Source organism: Nuphar pumila, chromosome 2 (assembly GCF_984573655.1).
Source record: "Nuphar pumila chromosome 2, dmNupPumi1.hap1.1, whole genome shotgun sequence".
Taxonomy (NCBI): Eukaryota; Viridiplantae; Streptophyta; class Magnoliopsida; order Nymphaeales; family Nymphaeaceae; genus Nuphar; species Nuphar pumila.
The window spans coordinates 81561294-81585233 of record NC_143250.1 but is presented as its reverse complement, the minus strand read 5'-3'; the positions used below and the strand labels follow the sequence as shown (position 1 = coordinate 81585233).

The window sequence follows — 23940 nt, the reverse complement described above, 5'->3', positions numbered from 1 at the left end:
GAGTGGTGGATTTGTTATTCGTACCATACATGCAACAAACATTGACTAAACAGAAGCCTCTCCTATCCGGTTCTTGTGTGTGAGGACCTCATCCATAAGCCCAACCAAGCAAAGAATCTAGATCTCGACATTGGCCCTCTCGTCCACACGCATTTCATTGGTAATTGAAAATATTGGAAGATGAAGACTAAAGCACTGCAAAAACATGAAGCAGACACAAAATATACGTAGTTTGGTCTTTGTGACCTACATCCATGAGGTAAAGCTCCAACCCATCCTTTTTATTTCGTATATCTCTTAAGCAAGATTACACAAGTATTTATAGCTTCCTTACACTAATCATAAAGGAAAGAATAACAAGTAACGGTTGTTGCTAAGGATGACTATAGTTATCCTTAGGAGGTCTTTTAGGGATAAGAAATGTGAGCTGGAGATACCAGCGTTATCACCCCCCGTCAAGCTGAGGGCGCATATGTCATAGGTCCCTAGCTTGTCAAGAATATAATATAGAGTATTCTTGGTGACAATCTTAGTGAATATGTCTGCTAGCTACTCGGAACTGCTTGCGAAGGGAGTAGATATCTCTTTGTTTTGAACTTTTTCTCTCACAAAATGACAGTCTATCTCTATATGTTTAGTTCTTTCTTGAAATACCAGATTTGCAGCAATGTGAATGGCGGCCTGATTCTCACAATGCATAGGTATTGGCCCTTGAACATTAAATCACATTTCTTCCATGAGAGCCTTGACCCATATCAGTTCACATGTTGTACTAGCCATTGCTCTGTATTCAGCTTCAACACTTGATCTGGAGACCACCTTTTGCCTCTTACTTTTTCATGCAACCAAATTTCTTTCGACAAAAATACAAAAGCCAGTAGTAGACTTTCTATCCAAAGCACTTCCAGCGCAGCATCTAAATACCCAGTAATATCAAGATGATTATTCCTTTTGAAATGGAGACCCTCACCTGGAGATTTCTTAATATATCTAAGAATTCTGTCCACAACTTCCATATGAATCTTTTGTGGCTTGTGCATAAACTTGCTAACTTCACCTACAACATAAGAGAATCTATTTTACACTAGTTAGGGGCATATTTGTAATTTCATTCTTTTTAACATTTTCGTACTGTTTTCAGTATTTTCTGCATATTAGGTGTTGCATCTGCATCATACAACATTGTTGGATTTAGGTTAGTTGATTTTTGAATTAGTTTAATATTTTATTTAATTGTTTTATTATAATTAGGATTTGCTTTATTAATTTCTTGAAAATTAGATTTAGTTTCATTCGTAGCTTGCATTATTAGAATAAGTTACTAATTTTTTATTTTCCTTTGTTTTTAGGTTGAAAAGCATATTCATTTTCCAGGGATCATTGTCCAAGTGCAAAGATTGGATAACTAGTGAAAGGACCGAAATACCCTTGGCGTGCAACTGAAGATTGAATTGTTTTTTTCATTTCATTTTAGTGTTAATTTGTAATTGTTATTAAAATTGTGTTTGTAGATAGTTATTTGTGATTAATAAATTAAATTTTTTAGAAATATTCTGAGTAATTCCTGTTCCCTGAGGATTCGACCCGTACTTACCACTTCGTGGAAAGTCGGTTATTTATATTTGGTTGACGATTTTCCAAAGTTTTTATTGAAAATTATTGTTTTAAAAATACCACTTCCAAAATATCAACCACCCTTCATGAGGTTTTTAAAAGAATTTGAGAGAAAAAAAATTAATTCTTAATTCCTAATATTTTTGAATTTTTAATTTTCCAACCTCATCTACAAAAAGATATTTACAAAACACCTCCTTTTGCCTATATTTTAAAAAATCTAACTATCTCTATTTTAATTCTAATTTTTTTATTATTTTTTAAAAACTAAAACTACTACATTAATGACAAACATTAAAATATACACTAAATTGCAAAATAAAACTAATTTTCAAGCATTTTCTATTTTTTAATCATTTTAGCACATTTACTCGAAACTAACATACATTTGGGTTTTTAATATGTTTTCTCATAAAATCATGCATATTTTAGTATGAAATAAACCCTAATATATATACATGATCAAATACCCCCATGCTTATATTTTGCTAGTCCTCGAACAAGCAAGAAAAGTGCAAGAAATCAAACTATCACAAACTCACTTTTGTAGGAATCACGGTTGCATTGAGCACATGCAACAAGTCCTTTCAACCCCTGAGTTACCCTAGTGGATGAGTAAGGTCTCGTGAGGGTTTACAGTGATGCTACCCACAAACATCTCTGTCATGTATGCATAATATTACATATCTTCACAAGTAGTAGGTAATTAAAGACTTTGTTTTCATAAATATTTCTTGTTATTTCAAAATCAAAACATAATTAGAGTCTTTTATATACCACCACAGAAAAAGAATTTCTTTCACTTTTCTAAATATCACAATTATTTATGTTTTATTCTTAGAAAATCCAATAAAAATAGGTTATTATTTACTTATCCTCCTCACTCCTATGTTTTCTGCACAGGTTTTCTCAATCACACTTCTAAGCAGTGAACTTTTTCTTTTTAAGCTCTTTTCTTGATTTTCAGTTTTTCACGCTTTTTCTTCTTATGCACTTATTTTCATTTTATGGCTTGCATATGGTTTGCTTTTATGCCCTGTGCAATGTCAATATCTTCTATACTTTTTCAATGTATACCAAAAGATATCAACTAAGACATAAAAGTGACTTCCTTCATTTACCTTTTCGACATGAGATTCAAACACTTCAACTTGTGTTTGTTCTCAGCTACTAGGGATCACGAAGATTTTCACTCTCTTTTTCAAAATGGAACTCAAACACTTCAACTTACGTTTAAACCCCATCTACTAGGGATTATGAAATTATCCAAACAACCTAACACATGCACTTTTTTTCCACTTTAGAGCTCATTTTTGCGCTTTTGTTTATTTGTTTAGTTTTTCAAAAATAAAACTGTGCATATTCATATTTGTGATTCAAAATAAACTCTACATGTTTCTATCATCATTTCTTTGAAATCTGCATAAACAACCATAATTTCTAGATCCATGTCAGAAAAAATTTTCGTGGGGCTTAAAAATCCTCTAAAAACATTATATTTGAAATAAAAGTCATATAAGTTCAAACTCTTTCTTTAAAAACCTACTTCTCATGAAAGATATGTAAACATGTACAAAATGTAGATAAGAATATTCAGGTGAGCTACTACACCCTCTCCCATGCTTGAATGACACTGTCCCAGTGGCACTCCCCCATGCTTATATGAAACTAAGTGAATGCACTTGAGACGAAATAAATAAGGGAAAGAAAGTATACTTAACTTGAAATGAAATCTAAGATGTGAAAGTATGCCTACGTTGAACATGATCTATGCATTATGGACATGGACTATATGAAAACAAAACTAAACTGAAAAAGAAATGCTATTCTATGAATATTTATAAAATCCTAAAATATAATATACAAACATTTGTGAGCCCTATGCTTCTAAAAGATCGACATCCTCGATGTCATGTCCTATCACAGTATCTGAGATATAGGGCTTCAGCCGCTGCCCATTCACTTTAAAAATGCTACCCGTGCGAGGGTCTAAAAGATCTATCGCTCCATGTGGAAACACCCTATGCACAATAAATGAACCATTCCATCTTGACTTCAACTTGCCTGAAAAAAGATGAAGACGCGAATGATAAAGCCACACTTTTTGACCAGGCTCGAACTGCTTCCTAACAATATGTTGATCATGAAACTGCTTGGTTCGAGCCTTGTAAATCTTGGCACTCTCATAGGCCTCATTACGCATTTTCTGCATCTCACTCAAATGTAATCTCCTCTCTGCTCCAGCTTGGGTCATATCGAAATTGAACTTTTTGATAGCCCAATATGCTCTATGCTCTAACTCAATAGGGAGATGGCATGGTTTCCCAAAAACTAATCGAAACAGCGACATACCAATTGGGGTCTTGAAAACAGTCATATAAGCCCACAAGACATCATCAAGGCGCTGGGACTAGTCCTTGCGGTATGGTCGGACTGTCTTTTCAAAAATCCTCTTGATCTCTCTGTTAGAGACCTCAACCTGGCCACTAGTTTGCGGGTTGTAAGGTGTAGCAATCTGATGATGCACAAAATATTTTCTAAGTAAGGAAGCTACTTGCACATTATGGAAGTGCATACACCATCACTAATGATCGCTCTAGGGACTTTGAACCGACTAAAAATATTGTGCTTGATAAATCAAAACATCTCTTTATGATCATTGGTGTGGGTGGCCACAACCTCGACCCATTTTGAAATATAATCGATCGCCACTAAAATATAAACAAATCCAAACGATGGCGGAAAAGGACCCATAAAATCAATGCCCCAAACATAAAAAATTTCCACAATCAGAATATGAAGGAGATGCATCATGTCACGCTTGGTAATGCTACCTGTCTGCTGACATCACAAACACTTCCTACAGAACTCGTGAGCATTTCTATGAAGTGTTGGCCACCAAAATCCAGACTGGAGGACCTTTGCGGCGGTCTTCCGACTAGAAAAATGGCCTCCACAGGCTAAAGAATGACAAAAAGATAGAATGAAGTCATACTCCTCCTCAGGCACACATCTTTGAATCATCTGATTCGGGCATAATCTAAACAATTCTGGTTCCTCCCAGAAGTAATGTTTCACCTGCGCAAAAAATCTATCTCGCCCATTCTGGTTCCAATGCATAGGATACTCTCCTGTCACCAAAAAGTTTATGATATCTGCGAACCAGGGTAGACACTAAATATGAAATAACTGCTCATCCGGGAAAGAATCAACAATCTGTCCCTGATCAGTGGATGAGTCCACAGTTAGTCTGGACAGATGATCTGCTACAAGATTCTCACATCCTCTCTTATCTCGAATCTCAAGATCAAATTCTTATAGTAGAAGAATTCATCGAATGAGATGTGGTTTGGCATCCTTTTTACTCATTAAATATCGTAATGCTGCATGATCTGAGTAAATGATGATCTTGGAGCCTAACAAATACGAGTAAAACTTTTCAAGCGCGAAAACGACGACTAGTAATTCCTTTTCAGTGGTAGTATAATGCATCTGTGCATCAGATAGGGTCCTACTAGCATAATGAATCACATGAGATCGTCGCTCAATCTTCTGACCAAGAATCGCTCCAACCGCATAATCTGACGCATCATACATAATCTCAAATGGCACTGATCACTCAGGAGATTGAAGAATAGGAGCGATGGTCAGAGCCTCCTTCAGGGCTAAGAATGCCTTCAAACAAGCATCATAAAAAACAAATGGCTGGTCTTTCGACAACAGGTTATACAATGGTCGAGAAATTTGGCTAAAATCCTTAATGAACCATCTATAGAAACCTGTATGCCCTAGAAACGAGTGCACTTGCCGCACAAAGGTCGGTGAAGCTAATCTAGCAATGGTCTCCACTTTGGCCTTATCGACCTCAATCTTTTTCTCAGACACAATATATCCAAGAACAATCCCCTGTCTTACCATGAAATGACTCTTTTCTCAACTAAGCACCAAATTTGTCTCCCTACAACGCTGAAGTACACAAGATAACTTTTGGAGACAATCATCAAATGAAGATCCATAGTCCGAGAAATCATCCATGAAGATCTCAAGGACGTCATCCATCATGTTAGAGAAAATTGCCATCATATATCTCTGAAATGTAGCTGGGGCATTATGGAGCCCAAACGACATTCTCCTATAAGCAAATGTACCATAAGGATAGGTAAATGTCGTCTTCTCCCGATCCTCGGGACGTACAACCACCTGATTATATCTCGAATATCCATCTAAAAAGCAATAATATTGCTGGCCTGCGAGTCTCTTTAAAATCTGGTCAATGAACGACAACGAGAAGTGATCCTTCCTAGTTGTGTTGTTCAACTTCCTGTAATCAATACATACGCGTCATCCCATAGTAGTCCTCATAGAAACACTTTCTCCTTTCTCATTCTTCTCCACAGTGAGCCCAAACTTTTTGGGAACAACCTGGGTAAGACTCACTCACTGACTGTCGGAGATGGGATAAATGATCCCAGTGTCTAACCATTTAACTACTTCCTTCTTCACCACTTCTTTTATGTGGAGATTTAGCCTCCTTTGCACCTCTCTTGAGGGTTTAGCCCCCTCATCCATAATGATCCTATGCATGCAAAAGGAAGGATCAATCCCCTTCAAATCCGCAACAGACCATTCAATAGCCTCCTTATGCTCATGCAAGACCTATAATAATTGATACTCTTGTGAATCGCTCAGGTCTGCAGAAATGATGACTGGGAGTGTCTGCTCTTTTCCTAGAAAGACATAATTGAGTGAGGCCGGTAAAAGCTTCAACTCCAACTCTGGGGGACTCTCTTTTGATGGTCTTGTTGGCTTCTCCGCCAACTCTGGAAGTGGCTCGAAGTGCCAAGTCTAACTCAATTCGCCTGTCTCACTATCTATCACTTCAAGGCGATCCTCTTTTAGTGATTCATCCTCCTTCTCCTGAGGTGGATCACTCAACAACTAAGCATGCTCAGCTTCTACGAGTTCCTAAATGACATCAACCTCGAAAGAAGCCTCCTCATTATCAGGCTCCATTGATGCATGAAAAATGTTCAGCCTTATCTTCCTATTTTCGAATGAAACATCCATCGCACCAGTGAGGCAATTAATGCACGCATTGGCAGTAGCTAGGAAGGGGCGACCAAGAATAATGGGGGTTTGTCGTATGCTATTAGCTCCCTCTATATCTAGAATCATGAAGTCAACAAGAAAATAACAATCCTCCACCTTGACTAAAACATTTTCAAGTATCCCTCTCGAGACCTTTATTGATCTATTTGCAAGCTGAAGAGTCATAGGTGTAGGTTTCATCTCTTTAAATCCAAATGTTTCATAGAAGAAACCTGGCAAGATGTTGATACTTGCCCCAAGGTCGAGCAGTGCACGCTCAACAATAATGTGCCCTATGACACATGAGATGATAGGGGTCACTGGGTCCTTGAGCTTTGGTAGAGTTTGGTGCTGCAACACCGCACTCACCTTCTCAGTCAAATAAATCTTCTTTTGCATATGGGACCTCAACTTCTTTTTCTGCATACAAAGCTCCTTGAGGAACTTTGCATATGCAGGAACTTGCTGGATGACATCTAGTAAGGGGAGGTTTATCTGGACGTGCTTGAATATCTCAAGCATCTCTTGCATGTTCACTCCTGACTTACCTAGTGCTCTCGATCTCTCTAACGCATCAGTAAAGAGGGCTTTGAGAATATAGGCTTTTGAAGGCTCAGATGAAAGAACCCTCTCGCTTTCCTGAGGTAAAACACTCGGAATAGGCTGCTTCTCACTTATCTTCTCACTTTCTTCTGCAACCTCTCTCGCATGATATTGCTTCCCACTCCTGAGGGTCACTACTGCTTGAGCATGCTCTTGATGTACATATGTCATATGCAGGCTATACATAGGCTCTTTACCCCTAGGGTTAACTATAGATTGGCTAGGCAGTGTCCCCTCACTTCACCTGCTAAGCGCCTCGGCGAGTTGCCTCATTTGTGTCTCTAATTTGGAAATAGACTGGGTATGCGAGCTCAAAGCTTGTAAAATCTTGTCCTCGAAGGACTGACTAGGTGAAGGCTCATGAAAATGGGTTGAGTATAAGCAGGTTGGGCTGGGGGATAACTCGATCGCTGAAATCTAGGCGCATAACCGCCTTGCCTGGGTTGGTTCTGAGAAGGGTTAGGGGGTTGGGTCTGTGGGTTATGCCATGAAAAATTGGAATGATTTTGCCAGCCCGGGTTATAAGTGTTGGCAAATGGGTTGGGTGCAGGCCTAGCGAAGTTTTGAGCCATCTAAGTTTGCTATTGGCAAAACTCAGGGTATTGTGGCGCAATTGGGCACTCAAGGACATGGTGTGCAGGACTTGCACACAACACACACGCCTGCATGGCAGGAGAGGGACCCAACAATAACTGATCTAATTTCTGGGATAGTTGGTCTACCTTGTTGCTCAACTCAAGGTTCATCCCTATCTCAAAAATGTTTGCCTTCTTGGTGCTATCTTGTGCAGATGCAACTCTATTGAAACATGAAGCTGTAGCATGGTGCATCGAATTCTCGCTCAATGTCTTAAAAAACGACCATGCTTCATCCTCACTTTTGAGCATAAAAGTGCCCCCACACGCGGCATCAACCATCTGACGGTTCTTCTCAGTAAGACCGTCATAGAAATATTGCACCAGTTACCAGCGAGGCACCTAGTGGTGGGGATACTTGCGAAGAAGATCCTTCATCCTCTCCCAAGTCTCGTGAAACATTTCTCCCTCTATTTGTGAAAAGCTAGTGATGACCTTTCGATACTGGTTAATCTTACCAATTGGAAAATATTTTTTTAAAAACTCTCTTTGCATATGCTCCCACATGGTAATTCAAACTGTATCTAACGCCTTCAGCCAATGCTTGACTTTATCCTTCAGAGAGAAGGGAAACAAGGTTAACCTCATAGCATCGTCTCCAAAATTGTTGATTCGCACTGTTGGACAAATCTCAAGGAATTCATCGAGATGACGATATGGGTCTTCATTACTAAGGCCATAAAACGAATGTAGCATCTGAATTACACTGGTCTTAATCTAAAAATGCTTTGCTCCTACATCAGGTCTTGTGATGCAGAAGGCAGGAGTATAGGTGTTGGGCATGAAGTACTCCCTAAGAGGACGAATCATCTGCTGATCTTTAGTCATGATTGTAGCTCTCTGGGCTCTCCTAATAAGGGACTCTGGGTCCTCAATCAGCTCTACCAACTCGGGGTCAAGTGAGCATCGCCCTTGCATGCACCTCGACGTAGACCGATGCAACAACCATCCTATATTTGGGTTTTTCTACCTAACTAACGCGCTAGCGACCAAACCACGCAAACCACAAAGTGAGTAAACTAAAAAATGAGAAATAGACAAACACCATGCAGTTGCACACACCAGGGATTATGCAAAAAAATGAAATCTATATGCATTGTACCAATCGTACACAATCACCTCTAAAGGGATCCTAGTCGGTGGGTTGTGTAGAAAAGTAAGCTCGTCTCTACGGTATGCATACACGTGGTTCTAAACATAAATACAAAAAGCAAACACTAGGCAATAAAGTGAATACTCGTATTTCACTGTTTCCCGGCAACATCGTCAAAAATTTGATGTCTTTTTGAAGATGTTATAGTTTTGAAAAGATATTTAAATGAAAATCATGTGAAAGCTAGACATCAAATAATAAAAACCGATTCTCACTAGTGGAAGAGACCAGGTCAAACTTAGGGAACAGGAATACTTCGTATTCAAACAAACAACTAAACTACTATTTATTTTATTGCCAAAATGAAAAAGTAAGAAAAAGAAATCTAATTAACTACTTATTACAACAAATGAATACCCTACGTAGAGGGCTTAAAAGACTTTATTACAAACCCAAAATTAAATTCCTAAATTCTAAAATAAAAGCAAAAGTCTTCTATTCTTGTGCTTCTGTGTCACTCGATCACTTTCGCTCCACTCCTGTGCAATCCTTCACAAGTCAAACGAACACGAGCAGTACAAGAGAGAAAAGTAGAAACTATACTAAACAAAATATACTAACTAAATGCTAAGAATACGAAAGAAATCATGAAAGAAATCTAAATGCCAATTTTAAATGAAAATGATTTCTAATTAAATCTAACTACTAACTAACTAATTACAAAGCAATTAACAATGCTAATTATCTTACTTAACTAACAATTAACTAATCACTTTACTAATCAACTAACAATTTACTTAACTAACAACTAACACTTACTCAATTAACTAAAAGCATGTGAAATTGAAATAGGAAATCAATGAATGAAAAACAAAGAATGAAGAATACATGCAATTAATGAGTGAAAAGGACAAGAAATTCAGTACATAAAGACATAGGAAAAACTAAGATTGACTATAATGTAAAACAGAAAAATCAGCATGTAAAAAAAAAACTAATCAGGAAAAACACAGATTGAACAAACAGGAATTCAGTATTGAAAAAAAAAATAGGAAATGACTTAAAAAAAAACAGGAAAAGAATATAAGAAAAAAAAATCAAGAAATGACTTTAACAAACATGAAATAAAAAAAACAGAAAAACAAGAAATCCGGACTGTAAAAAAAAAAAATAGAAAATGACTGAATGAGAAAAATAGAAAATCGAGAAAGAATGATTAACAAAAAAAGAAAAAAAAAACAAGAAATGAATGATTAAAAAAAAACAGGAAATGAAGTGTTTGAAAAACAGAAAATGAAAGGAAGAAAATGAAAAACAAGAGATGCAATGCAATAAAAAACAAAAATTTAATAACAGAAATTACAATGACTAAACACATGAAATTGACAATTGCGAGACTGAAAAACAGAAAAATAGGAAGTGACTTGAAAGAAAAACAGGAAATTACTTGTAAAATCAAACAAAAAATGAAAAAAAAACCCAGAAAAACAGGAAAAGGACTGTAAAAAAAAAACAGGAAATGATTGAATTGAAAAACAGGAAATCGACTTGTAGAATAAAAAAACTGGAAACCGGAATGTAAAGCAACACAGGAACACAGGAAATGAACATGAAGTTAGAAAATGAATCAAAACATGAGATCAAATCAACGAATGCAAAACAAGAAATCGAGAGATAAAAAAGAAACAGAAAAACAAAGAATGAAAGCAAACAGGAAAAACAGGAAATCACTTGAAAAACAGGAAATCAAGGAAGGAAAAAAAATGCAACAAATGAAAACAAGAAATTAAGATGAAATGGAATCAAACGGGGAATTAAAAATGCAAAGCAGGAATTTAATGAAGATGTCGGAAATCAGTAGATCAGGTGATCTAACACTTCCTTGCCGGAAATCAAATGATTATAGCCGGACAAGTGCAAATGATTCCAATCAATCCTGATAGTTGAGATGCTTTCATGGTGGATGCATACTCAAATCCGACAAAAACAGAAGCAGGTGATTCCAGAACGTTAGATCAAGTCTGCTCTGCCGGTGAACACAAAATGCTGGTAAACAGTGGAAATTCGACAACTATAATGCAAATCCGGCAGCTCAGGAAATGCAGATTCATGATCCAATGAATTCAGGTGTGCAATGATATTTAGATGCAATGAAATGCACGAATGATGCTAGATTAGGTGAGAAATGCACAAATGAATGAAAGAAAAGAAAAAATCTAGATGCAAATGACAACACATTGCAAATTGAAATGTTTCAAAATGAATATCTGATCGAACAATCCTAACTAAAACAATGCATATGAATTAAAATTGAAAAGCAATCTGGAAATGAAACTATGCCTATGAACTCAAATCAAAATACGATCTATAAATCTTTGAATCAAAATACAGTAAAACAAGATTTGAATGAATGCTAAAATGCAAAAATCAGATGAAACTAAATCTACGATGTCACTTTATTTTGATTTTATCTCAGCTTAAACTAATCTAATGAGAAATAAGAGGAATGAGAAGAACAAAAGAAGAAGAAGAGGAAGAAAATGAAGAAGAAGAAACATTACTTACCGTAGGGAAGGGTTGGGAAGAAGAGGTTGACCTCCACGGTTGCTGCCGCCGGGCTGGTTGTCTCCACCGGACAAAATGAAGAAGAAAGATGAGAACAAGAGGGAGAAGGAGAAGAAGAGGAGGAAGAGGTGGAGAGGAAGGGGAAGAAGAGAGGGCAAATAGCAATTCGTGAAAAGACCCTTCTTCCCTCCCCTTCGTGAGGTTTTTAAAAGAATTTGAGAGAGAAAAAATTAATTTCTAACTCTTAATATTTTTGAATTTTTCATTTTACAACCTTGTCAACAAAAAGATATTTACAAAACACCTCTTTTTGCCTATATTTTAAAAAAATCTATCTCTATTTTAACTCTAATGTTTTATTATTTTTTAAAAACTAAAACTACTACATTAATGACAAACATTAAAATATATACTAAATTGTAAAACAAAACTAATTTTCAAGTATTTTTTATTTTTTTAATTATTTTAACATATTTACTCGAAACTAACATAAATTTAGGTTTTTAATATGTTTTTTCGTGAAATCATGCATATTTTAGTATGAAATAAACCCTAAAATATATACATGATCAAATAATATTTGAGTAGGTCCAAACAGATGTTGAACTTGAAGCTGTTGTTACGGAGCAAACATAATCAATTTAGTCACCTTGGACAAGCCATCAAATATACCCAAAAGGCACGCATTACACCACCAAACACTTTGTGCCTTGAGCAAAACCGCGACCGTCCATTCATCTATATATAAGAAACTGAGTCGAAAAAATTCCATCATCTAACTGGCGACCCTTCGTTTTGAAGGTTTTTGCGTGTCATTCATCTCTCAGCTATGTATAACGTTCATTGGACGCATTAATTTTCAATTTAAATGTGACAAAACTTCTAACAATGATTTTTTTTTTTTGTGATATGCCAAAAGAACAATTTTTGTTTTTGTGTTTGTGTTTTGAAATCGATCTGCGGCCTCTGTGTAATGACATCAGCCCTTTTGGTGGGCCCCATCGTTTGGGGGAATGAATGGTGGGGATGGAGGCCACGGATGGTGATGATTTCATAACATCAGATTTAACCATTTGTGTTTCGAGTCTTCGCCATTCCCTGATACGACCTCTTTTCTTTCTTTCTCTGACAGAAAAACTAACAACGATTCTCAAGCAGTGGCACTGGCAAATATACACAGCAGAAGGACAAAAATAAGGGACAAGTAAACAAGGCCAAAACTCAAAAGCATACAACTTTAGCACATAACATTTCATAGCTTAATTAGTCAGCAATTTCCTGCATCCTCTACTCGTCATCTGTCTCAATTTTCACTGCACGGCCACCCAGCTGCCTTCCACCACCACTCTCGGCACTGTCGGCTGAGGAAGCTCGTGTTCTGCGTCGCGTTGCACTCCGACTTGTCCTCCTCCCTCCTCTCCCAACCCTGCGCCCACGGTTAGCTGAAGACCGAGCCTTAGCTCCTCGGCCTCGTCCTCCTCTCCTAACATTTTTTCTAGCCCTTCCACTCGCAGTCCCTGTACCCCTCCTTCCTCCAATTTGTCCTCTGGTTGTTCGTCCACGTGAAACCGATCTTCCTCTGGGCGTTCTGCTTGCTGGAGACCGCACGCTCCCTCTTGAATTCCTTCTGGGCCTCACAACTCTTTCCCTTCGAACCAAAGCCCGAATACCTGTGGGCTCAGGTGAATGCATTCGCTTTTCCTGCTAGAGGAAGATAGTAGGCATTCAATTGATTTGGGAACAAACTAGTACAAGATAGTTGCTAGGGGCTGTGGTACTGGTAGACAAGCCCAGTGAGCTTTGATGCTTCTGAGTCGGCTTGTTTACTGCATGCCATAAAGCCATAGCTCACCAAGGCACGAAAGCAAGCTAGTTCCTTTAATTTTATAATTTGAAAAGAAAAAAAAAAGGGGTTTTGACATTGATGAGTCTAAAAGTTTCCTCACATTTAAGCTGACGACAACAACAACAACAACAAAGCACAATTGGGGTCGGCGATATGAACCAACAAAGAAAATCATTATGGGTCTTCCACATGAATCCTTCTCCTCCATTCATTTTTATCCAATGCCATGTCCTGAGGTTCAAAGCATTCATATCATTTCTTATCACCTCCATCCATGTCTTCCTAGGCTTACCCCGACCTCTTTTAACTAATATATTTTCCCATTTCTCCATCCTTCTATAACTGGAGCATCATTAGGCCTTCGTCGAATATGACCAAACCACCGTAAACGATTCTCTCTCATCTTATTTTCAATGGGTGCAACGCCTACCTTCTTACGTATCTCCTCGTTCTGAATCTTATCTTTTATTGTATTTTCACACATCCATCTTAGCATACGCATCTCAGCTACACTCATTTTTTGAATATGATGTCTCTTGGCAGCCCAACATTCTGTACTATATAGTAAAGCGGGTCTAATAGTCATCCTATAAAACTTTCCCTTCAACCGCAATGGCATTCTACGATCGCACAACACTCCAGTTGCACTCTTCCATTTCATCCACCCAACCTTTATCCTATGATTTACATCTCCATCAATTTCTCCATACTTTTGAATGATAGATCCCAAATATTTGAAAGAATCATCCACCGATATTTCGTGCTCATCAAGCTTCACTACACTCCCATCACTACTTCGTTGCTTACTAAAACGATATTCCATGTATTCTGTCTTACTCTTACTCCACTTAAAACCTCTTGCTTCCAATGTCTGTCTCCATAATTCTAACTTAGCATTAACCCCAGCTCTAGACTCATCAAGCTGACCACCTTAATAAATCATAGTGTTGTTAAAAGGTGTTCTTTTAAGTACAGACTCCTAACACTGAGTTGTGCATTTCTGGCCTCTTTTAGAAGCTCTTAATAAGCTGGAAATGGGGCTGAACAAAGCCGAGCCATGAGCCGGTTCAGTTGGTTTCATTAATCCTCAAAAAGAAGCGAAATGAAGCACAATAATATAATATTAAAAAAACAAGAATATGCATGTATAATGAACCTTACGAGCCAGGAAAGCCTTTGTGAAGACACTCTTTGACGAGAATACCGCCTTCAACATGTCTATTTTCTGTCAAACACCAACAACTAATGTTAAGACAAGTATTATGATCAGTCGTAAACGAAAAAGAAAATGTAATTCTTCCAATAATTGGTGGGAAAAAAGGTTCTTTACAAGTATCTATCCATATTTTATAAATAAATCAATTCTATCCATGTTTTACCAAATTTCAATGATATACATGAAATTTGTTATGTTCATCCAAGTAATTATCTGATGCACCACTTATCTACTGTACTAAGCCTAGTTAATGCTAATAATGTGAGAGTGAAATGCACCACTTTACTCTCTCTCAAAGCATCCCCTGGTATCAATCTGGTATGCATACAAGACCTTTTTTCTAAAAAGGAATACCACCCAACTAAACATATTCGATTTTCTCCTTTTCTCCTCCTATGCAACAAAAAGATCAATCATGGATTGAGAAGCACCTTTAGCAGACAAAATGTCAAAAGAAAAAAAAAATGTAAATCGATCAAAAAAAATATCAAAATGTGGTTTTTCATACTCTTAAATTTTCTTTAAAAATTAGAGCCCAACATTCGAAAGGCATGGATAAGAATGAAAAGATCAAGATTCCTTAAAAAAACAATGAAACATCAAGACATGTTTCTACATTGCAATAAAATATATGAGTGGTATTGAACCGTGTAACAAACCTAGGTATGTATTTGCAAATAACCCAAGAAAAAGGACAATGGCAAAGAGTTTCACCTCGTCCTGCCCCATGGTGATCATCTTTTCTTCCACATTTTCAATCTTGACATCAAACATTTTCATAACTGCAAGAATAGAGATGGTGGACATGGGGGTGATCTCCAAGTCATTGGTTATCATATACATCATGCCGCCCCCATCATCCCTTTGTTCCATCACCGGGTCAGGTCCCTCCTCACACGGCCAGTCAAGGTCTAACCCTTCAAAGGTAGAGGGCAAGGCTGGGCTGAGGAGCTCTTCCTTCTCCCATCTCGAACCCACAAAGAAAGACTCCTCCATCTTCACTATGCTCTCAAAGAGCTTCCCCACCGAGCCCACCTCGGGCTGCTCCACATGCAGGCCAAAGATGGAGGACAACGGCAGGGTAATAAGGCTGAACAGGAAGTCTACGAAGTCCGCCCCTGCTTCAGCATACAACACCTTGTTGTTCTCATTGTCTACTACCAGTTTGAGCTGGATCCTAGGGCTTCTCTTAAGCTTTGATTTTGATCTTGACCTTGACCTACCTCTTGGCATGGTTCTGTATATGGCTGTGAATCATGCTCTGCCATCTGCCATGAATGGAAAGAATGGTTAAAAAGAAAGAGTGAATGGAAAGAATGGTGAAATCTTTAATGTGAAAAGTGAAGAAGATGCACCATCTTTAATGGTGAAATCTTTTCGTACTTGTACAGCTTTAAGGTGAAGTTTGTATTTAATAGTAACATAAATAGGTGGCACCAAACACCGACCCTGACTTTATTTAACAAAATTGCCTCAGCTCAAGAAAACATTTTCCAAGGCATTAGCCTGACTTTCCAAAATAACAAAACAGGAAAAAAAGAGAGGGGAGGCAGTATCAATTCTAGAATTATACATGTAGCGTTTAAAGCTGCGTCAGGTCTTTATTGTTCGCCATTTTGAAACTCTGGTAGATTTTGTCAAGATCCATGTCAACGAACGAGTAGCCTATGAATGTGTAGAGATGCAGGCGAATGTTGCCCTACTCATGGGCTTAAGCCAATTAACAGAAGTCCTAGTAGAGATCATGTACCAACCGCAACATCAACTAGTAAAGATCTATGTAGGAACCACAAAATCAAAGTTCAATGACTCAATCCATGAGAAGCCTATCGAGGAATTTTAACAAACGGTCGGCGCACGATGACTTTTCCCTCAAAATCCTCCAACATAGCAATCACAAAATCCATGAGAAGCCTATATAAATTGCGGCAAAATCTTGTTCTTCGTTATTTACGCAAACACATCGAGATGATCGTCCACTTCATTTGTGATCTCATTTCCAAGCACGAACTCATGGTTAAGTAATCTCTACCAAAGACTAGCTAGCTGACTTCATCAAACGTCTTCTGACAGCCACACTAGCGGAACTCAAGTACAAGCTTCACGTCCCTTCTCGCCCGTTCAGCTTGAAGTGTGTGTTATAGAGGATCAAGTTTGGATTCAATCCAAGAAGACTGCAATCCAGTACGTCCCAGCTATGGTGTCTCAAGAAAAGTTCAAGATACGGCCAAATCATAGGAAGAAAAAAACAACGTGAATGGGAATGATGTCAAACTTGTTGGGCAGTTACCTTGTAGAGAATATTGCAAAGCAGAGGAAAGAATCCCCATCTCCTTGTCGTCTTGTAAGAGAGGGAAGTAGGCTTGAGAGAAGCCGAACCATGTTATCTTTGGTGTTTTTCTTTGTGCTGTGTGTGCATGTTCTGTTATACAAAAATATAGAAACTGTTTTTATGGCGTTGATATTTGCTCTAAAATGCAATGTTTTTCTAGTAGATTATGTGCTAAAATATCACGTTCTTTAAACAATACTTCGGCTTGTATGCATATTGCAATGAAACGGAGACATCCTCCAAAACAACTTTATTTTGTTATATACTTCCCTGCAATGATTAGAAGAACGACTGCAAAACGTTCTCTTGGGCGGTGATGAGACAGCACCGAACCCAAACAAGATGCCAAGTTTCACGAAGAAATGCTGCAAGTAGCATAAGTGTACAACACTAAGGTGCCACTTTGCATCTAATAGTATCTTTAACAAGAAAGATCATGAGTACTTTACCAGCACTTACTCAATAGCGATTGGTTGGAACTGGGGCTCGAGGTGGTAGCCATGATCACCTGATCCCTTCTGCACTTTGCCTACTTAATTATATATGAGAAGCCGGAACTTTGGAGAATCTCATCGTCACCTCACACTCAAGCTGAAAAAGACGTGGCGCTGTTAGGAGTCATTGAGCAAATGGAGGAACTAAAGAAGAACATGGCTGGGATCCCTCTGAAGCTTCTGATAGATGGTAAAAGCAGAAAAGTCTTGTTCGCAGAAGCAAGAAAAGACCTAGTGGACTTTCTCTTCACCCTTCTCTCATTGCCTTTGGGCACCATAGTTGGCCTACTGGGGAAGCAATCCGTTCCCGGCACCATTGGGAAGTTGTTCGAAAGCTTGGAGAATCTGGACAACTCTTTCATCTCCGGATCCAAGTCCCCTGACGAAGTGAAGACCGAGCTTCTGAGCCCTCCTCTGCCTTCTAGGATCGTCACTGGTAGCCTTCAACTGCCATGGAAGGCTGCACCTATGTCCGAGCAGTACTATGAATGCAACAGCAGATGCTCTGGAACCTCCATGACCACCACTTGTGGCACACGTTGCCCTCAATGTGGCAACCAAATGAGCAGGAAACTCTCCTTTCTGCAGTCGGATGGAAGTAGCAATGAAAGCCAAAAAGGGGAGAAATTAGGATTTGTGAAGGGAGTGGTGACATACACCATAACCGACGACTTGTCCGTAACCCCTCTCTCCACCATCTCTAGCCTCTCCCTTATGAAGAAGCTTAATGTCATTGACCTTGGTGCCATGGAAGAGAGAATCGTCGTGGTGGGAGTGCAGGAGGTAAACCCTCTACTTGTGTTTTCCATTCTTATATTGATGATGGATGACAGGACCATTGCAACAACTCAAACCAGGTGAAATTTGCTTCTAATAAGGCCGGGACTGAATTGACACGGGTTCAAACTAGGTGAAACTTGCTTCTAATAAAGCCGGGACTGAATTGATACACTGGGCCAAGCTAGGTGAAACTTGCTTCTCCTACTACTGCAACAATTCAGTCTCGGCACTGGCTTGCTAGTTTACTTGAATGAACCAAGCTTGAAGTCGGGCTTGGACTTCTTCAATTCACTAAGTTGAGACGAAACTCACCTGAAATTGGGCTCATTAAGGCCTGTTTACTTATTTTCTAATATAATATTGTATAAAATACACGATGAATAGCCCAGTTTGGTAGAACTTGGTTTAGTGTTACAATCTCATTGTAGAATCGGAAGGCGTCTACTTAGACCATCTTGGTTAGTTTACCTGCTCTAGCTATGACAGGCCATAGAAATGGCCTGGTTTTGGAATAAGGCAACTAAGTGTTTTATTTGTTTGATAGGGTATGGAGATACTGAAGACATCTTTGCGCTCAAAGACGGTTCTCACCGATGTGTTTCTGGCGAAGCCGGCCTCTGATTAATGCTAGTGCCTTCGGCTTTTTTGTGTAGTACCCTCTGTCTGTCTTCTACCCTATGTGTTCATTCACATGTTTTACATGAAGATCATGGTTCTTTGAACGAGGGATTTCAACTTTGCTGTTTTGCTTGGAAAGCTGGCTTTAGTTCTTTTGTCATTTTGTAGTCAAAATATACCATCTAATTTAGATTTCAATTGAACTTTCAGCTTCAGTTGTTGTTGGTAATGATGATTTGATACAAATGCCCTTGCTCATTGTGTAATATGCACTTATCATCCTTTGGAATCCACGAGTGGTTAGTATCGATTCACGTTATTGAAGAGTGAAGACAGATGGATCCAACGAAACGAAAAGCCTTTTGATATTATCAACCGCATCTATCTATCTATCTATCTCTATTTCCCCAACCAACCTTTGATTCACTTTTCTGTGAGGGAGTGCCGGGTAGATGGATGGTGCTGCAAGTAGGCAGTACATGCAGTATTTTTTGTTCTTCAGGCTACAGTGGTGAGAAAAAACAGAAATTTACCAATGCTCCTTAATCTTTCTCTTTGGTGCAATCTCTTATCATTGATCTGCAGGTGAATAGAATTTCCGATCCCTGGTTGGGGATGTCAACGGGGCTGGTTCAAACCTGGATCCAACTAAGTGATGCGGGTATCAGATCCGGATTTGGGTATGATCTGGACTTTTTTAAGAAAAACCATACCCAGATACGATAAGAATTAAAAAAATAGGACTTGACCCATACCCGGTAAAATACTGTTTTATAAGTTTTTTACATTGAAAATTTGCAGATGATCTTAAACGGAACCCGGGTTGGACTCAGTTTGGTAGAAATTTTGTAAACCATACCCCAACCCATTTAATAACCGGACCAAAACGGTTCGACCCAGAAAGTTAATCAGACCCCCCTTCTTTGTAACCAAACCCTGACCCTAATAAGATCCGTTATGAGTAGGGATCCAGTTGCTCGATCCATTGACACCCCTATCCCTCTTAGACATTTTCTTTGATATGCTCTACCAAAAATGGCTGCAAATACAAATTTATTGGTATGGTTAGCTTTGGCATCATTAGGATCATGGGGTGTTCACCATAATCCCACAAATAAGGAAGAGAATATGTGCAAGGCTAACATTTTGTCTGAAACGGCATCTTCCTGGAGATTTTACCACTATCTTGGTAACTTCACGGAATCTGAACCTACTACATATAATTTAGAGTAACAACCCGTATCAAACACTTAAAGTGTTAACGGGGATTTAAAGTGTTTGATGATACATCCTACCGACGAAGCATCTGGGATGCTTTGTCGATTTTTTTTGTGCGCTCACGAGATTTAGCAGCTAAATCTCTGGGCAAAAAAATGAAAATTAACGATGACCACATGTAAACACCTCAAATTTATCACCTTCGCTTACAAACTCTTTCCTTTGACCACTGAGACCCACTCTCTAAATCCTTCAAGAAACCAGTTGGTCGACATTTGACCTAGGGCTATTCAAAGCCCAAATTTTATCCCAAATTCAAATATTTCAAAATGCAATCTTCATTTTGGCTCAAATTCAATCATCAAGTTTTGCCTTCCACTACAAGAAACCTGTGGATTAGCGACGACCTAAATCCATCGTTAATCCGACGTTAATCCGTCGCTAAACAGATTAGCGATGGATTAACGTCGAATTAGCGACGGATATCTTTCATCATGATTTTTTTTACGCTAATTAGCGATGAAATATATCTGTCGCCCATTCCGTCCCTAAGTAGCGACGAAATGTATCTGTCGCCAGTTCCATCGCTAAGTTGTGACGGAATAATGAATGCCAACATCCGTCGCAAGGCCGTCGTTACTATACGGCGATTTTGGTGTTGCGACGGATTTATAGTCGTCGCTACATTCAATGCTAATAGTAATTAGCGACGGATATATCCGTCGTTAATCCATCACAAACAAGGAAAAAAATAAAAAAAATATTTAAAAATTAAATATCGAGAAAAAAATTCTCGTGATACAATTTATATTTCCTAAACAATTTATATTTCCAGTGAATAAAAAACAAAGTACACATCAAAATACATATAAAAGGAAACTAAAACAATTAATCGATCCACTGTAAAATTCGCAAGTTCTAATTATTTACAATTCAACATTTACATTTTTGAAACAAAAAGAAGGTAGAACAAATTCAACACATTAATCTAATCAATGCCAAGATTTTGTGTGCCCTCTTATTCATTGTCTTGATCTGTCCCTTCAGCTCTACTACGCTGATTATCGCCAGCAACCTACACGAGAAAAGAAAGGTCAGTACTGATAAACAAAATATACTGAAATAAATTATACTCTATATGTGATTCTATCATGCTCATATGTGTTCTAAGACAGTAAAAAAATTATATATGTGATTCTATCATGCTCATATGTGTTCTAAGGCAGGCAAAAAACTGTATATGTGATTATATCATACTCATATGTATTCTAAGGCAGTCAAAAAAACTTTATATGTGATTCTATCATACTCATATGTACTCTAAGGCAGTAAAAAAACTTTATATGTGATTCTATCATGCTCATGTGTGTTCTAAGGCAGGCAAAAAACTGTATATGTGATTATATCATGCTCATATGTGTTCTAAGGTAGTCAAAAAAACTGTATATGTGATTCTATCATGCTCATAAGTGCTCTAAGGCAGTCAAAAAACTGTATATGTGATTCTATCATGCTTATATGTGTTCAAAGACAGACAAAAAACTGTATATGTGATTATATCATGCTCATATGTGTTCTAAGGCAGTCAAAAAAACTGTATATGATTCTATCATGCTCATATGTGTTCTAAGGCAGTAAAAAAATTGTATATGTGATTCTATCATGCTCATATGTGTTCTAAGGCAGGCAAAAAACTGTATATGTGATTATATCATGCTCATATGTGTTCTAAGGCAGTCAAAAAAACTTTATATGTGATTCTATCATGCTCATATGTACTCTAAGGCAGTCAAAAAAACTATATATGTGATTCTACCATACTCATATATGCTCTAAGGCAGTCAAAAAACTGTATATGTGATTTTACCATGCTCATATGTGTTCTAAGGCAGTAAAAAAATTGTATATGTGATTATATCGTGCTCATATGTGTTCAAAGGCAGTAAAAAAACTGTATATGTGATTCTATCATGCTCATATGTGTTCTAAGGCAGTAAAAATATTATACTGAAATATTATATAAAAGGTCAGTATTGATAAACAAAATATACTGAAATAAACTATATGCAATGCACCTAAGTTAAGACAATCAAAGTTATATGAAATCTAACAACATCCAATACATCACATGGAACTTTCATACCTGAGAGGCACCTGCAAACAAAGCTCCCCTGTTTTGCAAAAAACAATTGAACTTATCCCGGAGAACGTCGGCAATTGTTTCATGGAAGTAGTCACACATTGTGTCCTTAACGATCTGGGGTACATCATCCCAAGAATCAGTCGGATGCTTGGAGCTGATGTTGATGGGAGAAGTCTCTGAGCCGTGACTGGAGGAAGCAACGACTGGTAAGGTGTTCATATTACTCCCAAACCCGAACACACGACCCTTTTTGGGTTCACCTGCTGCAGTCACCCATGCCGTAGGATTAAATGATGGATGTTGAGTAGAGTCATTGCCATATTACTCTACCATATGTTGCTTATATGACTCCTACAAAATAATGTTTACAGTATGAATTAATAATTAAGAATTATAATGTTTATGACAACTTGTATATTACAATGATTATTAATACAATAAATACATATTGTTGTCGTTCTCACCTTCTTCGATATGAACTCTCCCGTGGTCTTACATTTATGTATTTGAACAAACACATCCTTGTATGGCACAATGCCTCCTTTTCTGCTTTCTGCGAAGTGAAATGATAAAAGATTTAGTTAACAGGTTTGCAACAATACTTATAAAATTGATTTGTTTATATATTAATGAGTTACAATTTTCTTCAGGTGGCTCCCAAAAGTCCTAGATCCACCTGTGTGTAGATGGGCTTCAGACATTTTTGCTCAATTTTGTGCAGCCTTCGCTGAGTGGTTTCAAAATGCATCCCTAGCCCACTTGTCACACATTGCATCCCAAACATCTGACCTGATAGTAGGAGGTTCATGGCCCTTCCACTGCAGTGGATCATCTATTCCGCCAGATGATTTTCTTGTTGCAGTCTTCAAATTATGCAGCATGTCTGTAAATTGATTGACAGTCACCTTCTGGCATACCTTCCTTGCATCATGTTCCTCCATCGTAGTCGCGAAGCGATTAGAAGCTTACAAATAATTTTAGAAAGTTAGTAGACATGACTATAACAAATAATTAAATATGAAACATATTAACTATGACAAACAACTGTATACCGTGAATGAGGACCACAATCTGTCTATCGCCTCTTTTGGATACTCTTTCCATTGAGCGATCGGTCCTGGTAGATGTTGAAGTAGTGAATTCCTAATATCGCGTACTACTTCTTATGGCTCGAACCTCGTGTTGCACATGAATTGGTACACAGTAAATATCAATATACAATATTTATAAGATATGCAATAAGTGAAAATGAAATACTTACGGTCGATTATCGATATACACTATTTGAATGAGTCTTCTTGTGCCAGACTGAGAAGACCCTGCATCTTGTGTTGGCTCCTGACTTGTATGATCAACTGGTGTAGGTGGGTCATGTACAGACGAAACATCATCTGTAAAAAAATATGTTAAAAATTCTTAGAATGTGCATTTCAACTAATCAAGCATCCAATTAGTTAAATGATATACCTATCAAAAGAGCCCATGAAGATGAAGGCTGAGACTGACTACTACTGAATGAATGACCACTGTAAGCTCCACGAACCATATTCTAACAAATAAAAAATATCATGCAATACATTCAAATTATTTCAAATAATTCACATCAAGTATTTCAATACATTCAAATAACTCAAATCAAGTATTGTAATACATTCAAATCATTCAAATCATTGTCACACGTTTCTATACATTCAA

The 23940-nt window shown here is 37.8% G+C and overlaps 2 protein-coding genes across 2 annotated transcripts; one reads left to right on the top strand and one right to left on the bottom strand.

Annotated features, from left to right (window-relative positions):
• Nucleotides 1-13093: 13093 nt before the first annotated feature.
• LOC149845845 (uncharacterized) lies at nucleotides 13094-15893 on the bottom strand. Its single transcript, XM_089989481.1, has 3 exons — nucleotides 15375-15893; nucleotides 14601-14669; nucleotides 13094-13246 (listed from the first exon to the last, which is right to left on the bottom strand). The coding sequence occupies exons 1-3, from the start codon at nucleotides 15891-15893 to the stop codon at nucleotides 13094-13096; spliced, it is 741 nt and encodes a 246-aa protein (XP_089845607.1).
• A 1728-nt stretch (nucleotides 15894-17621) lies between these two features.
• Nucleotides 17622-18891, top strand: LOC149845844 (uncharacterized). The gene is made up of 2 exons (XM_089989468.1): nucleotides 17622-18269; nucleotides 18811-18891. Exons 1-2 carry the CDS (start codon nucleotides 17622-17624, stop codon nucleotides 18889-18891), a joined length of 729 nt encoding a protein of 242 aa, XP_089845594.1.
• The last annotated feature ends 5049 nt before the right edge of the window (nucleotides 18892-23940 follow it).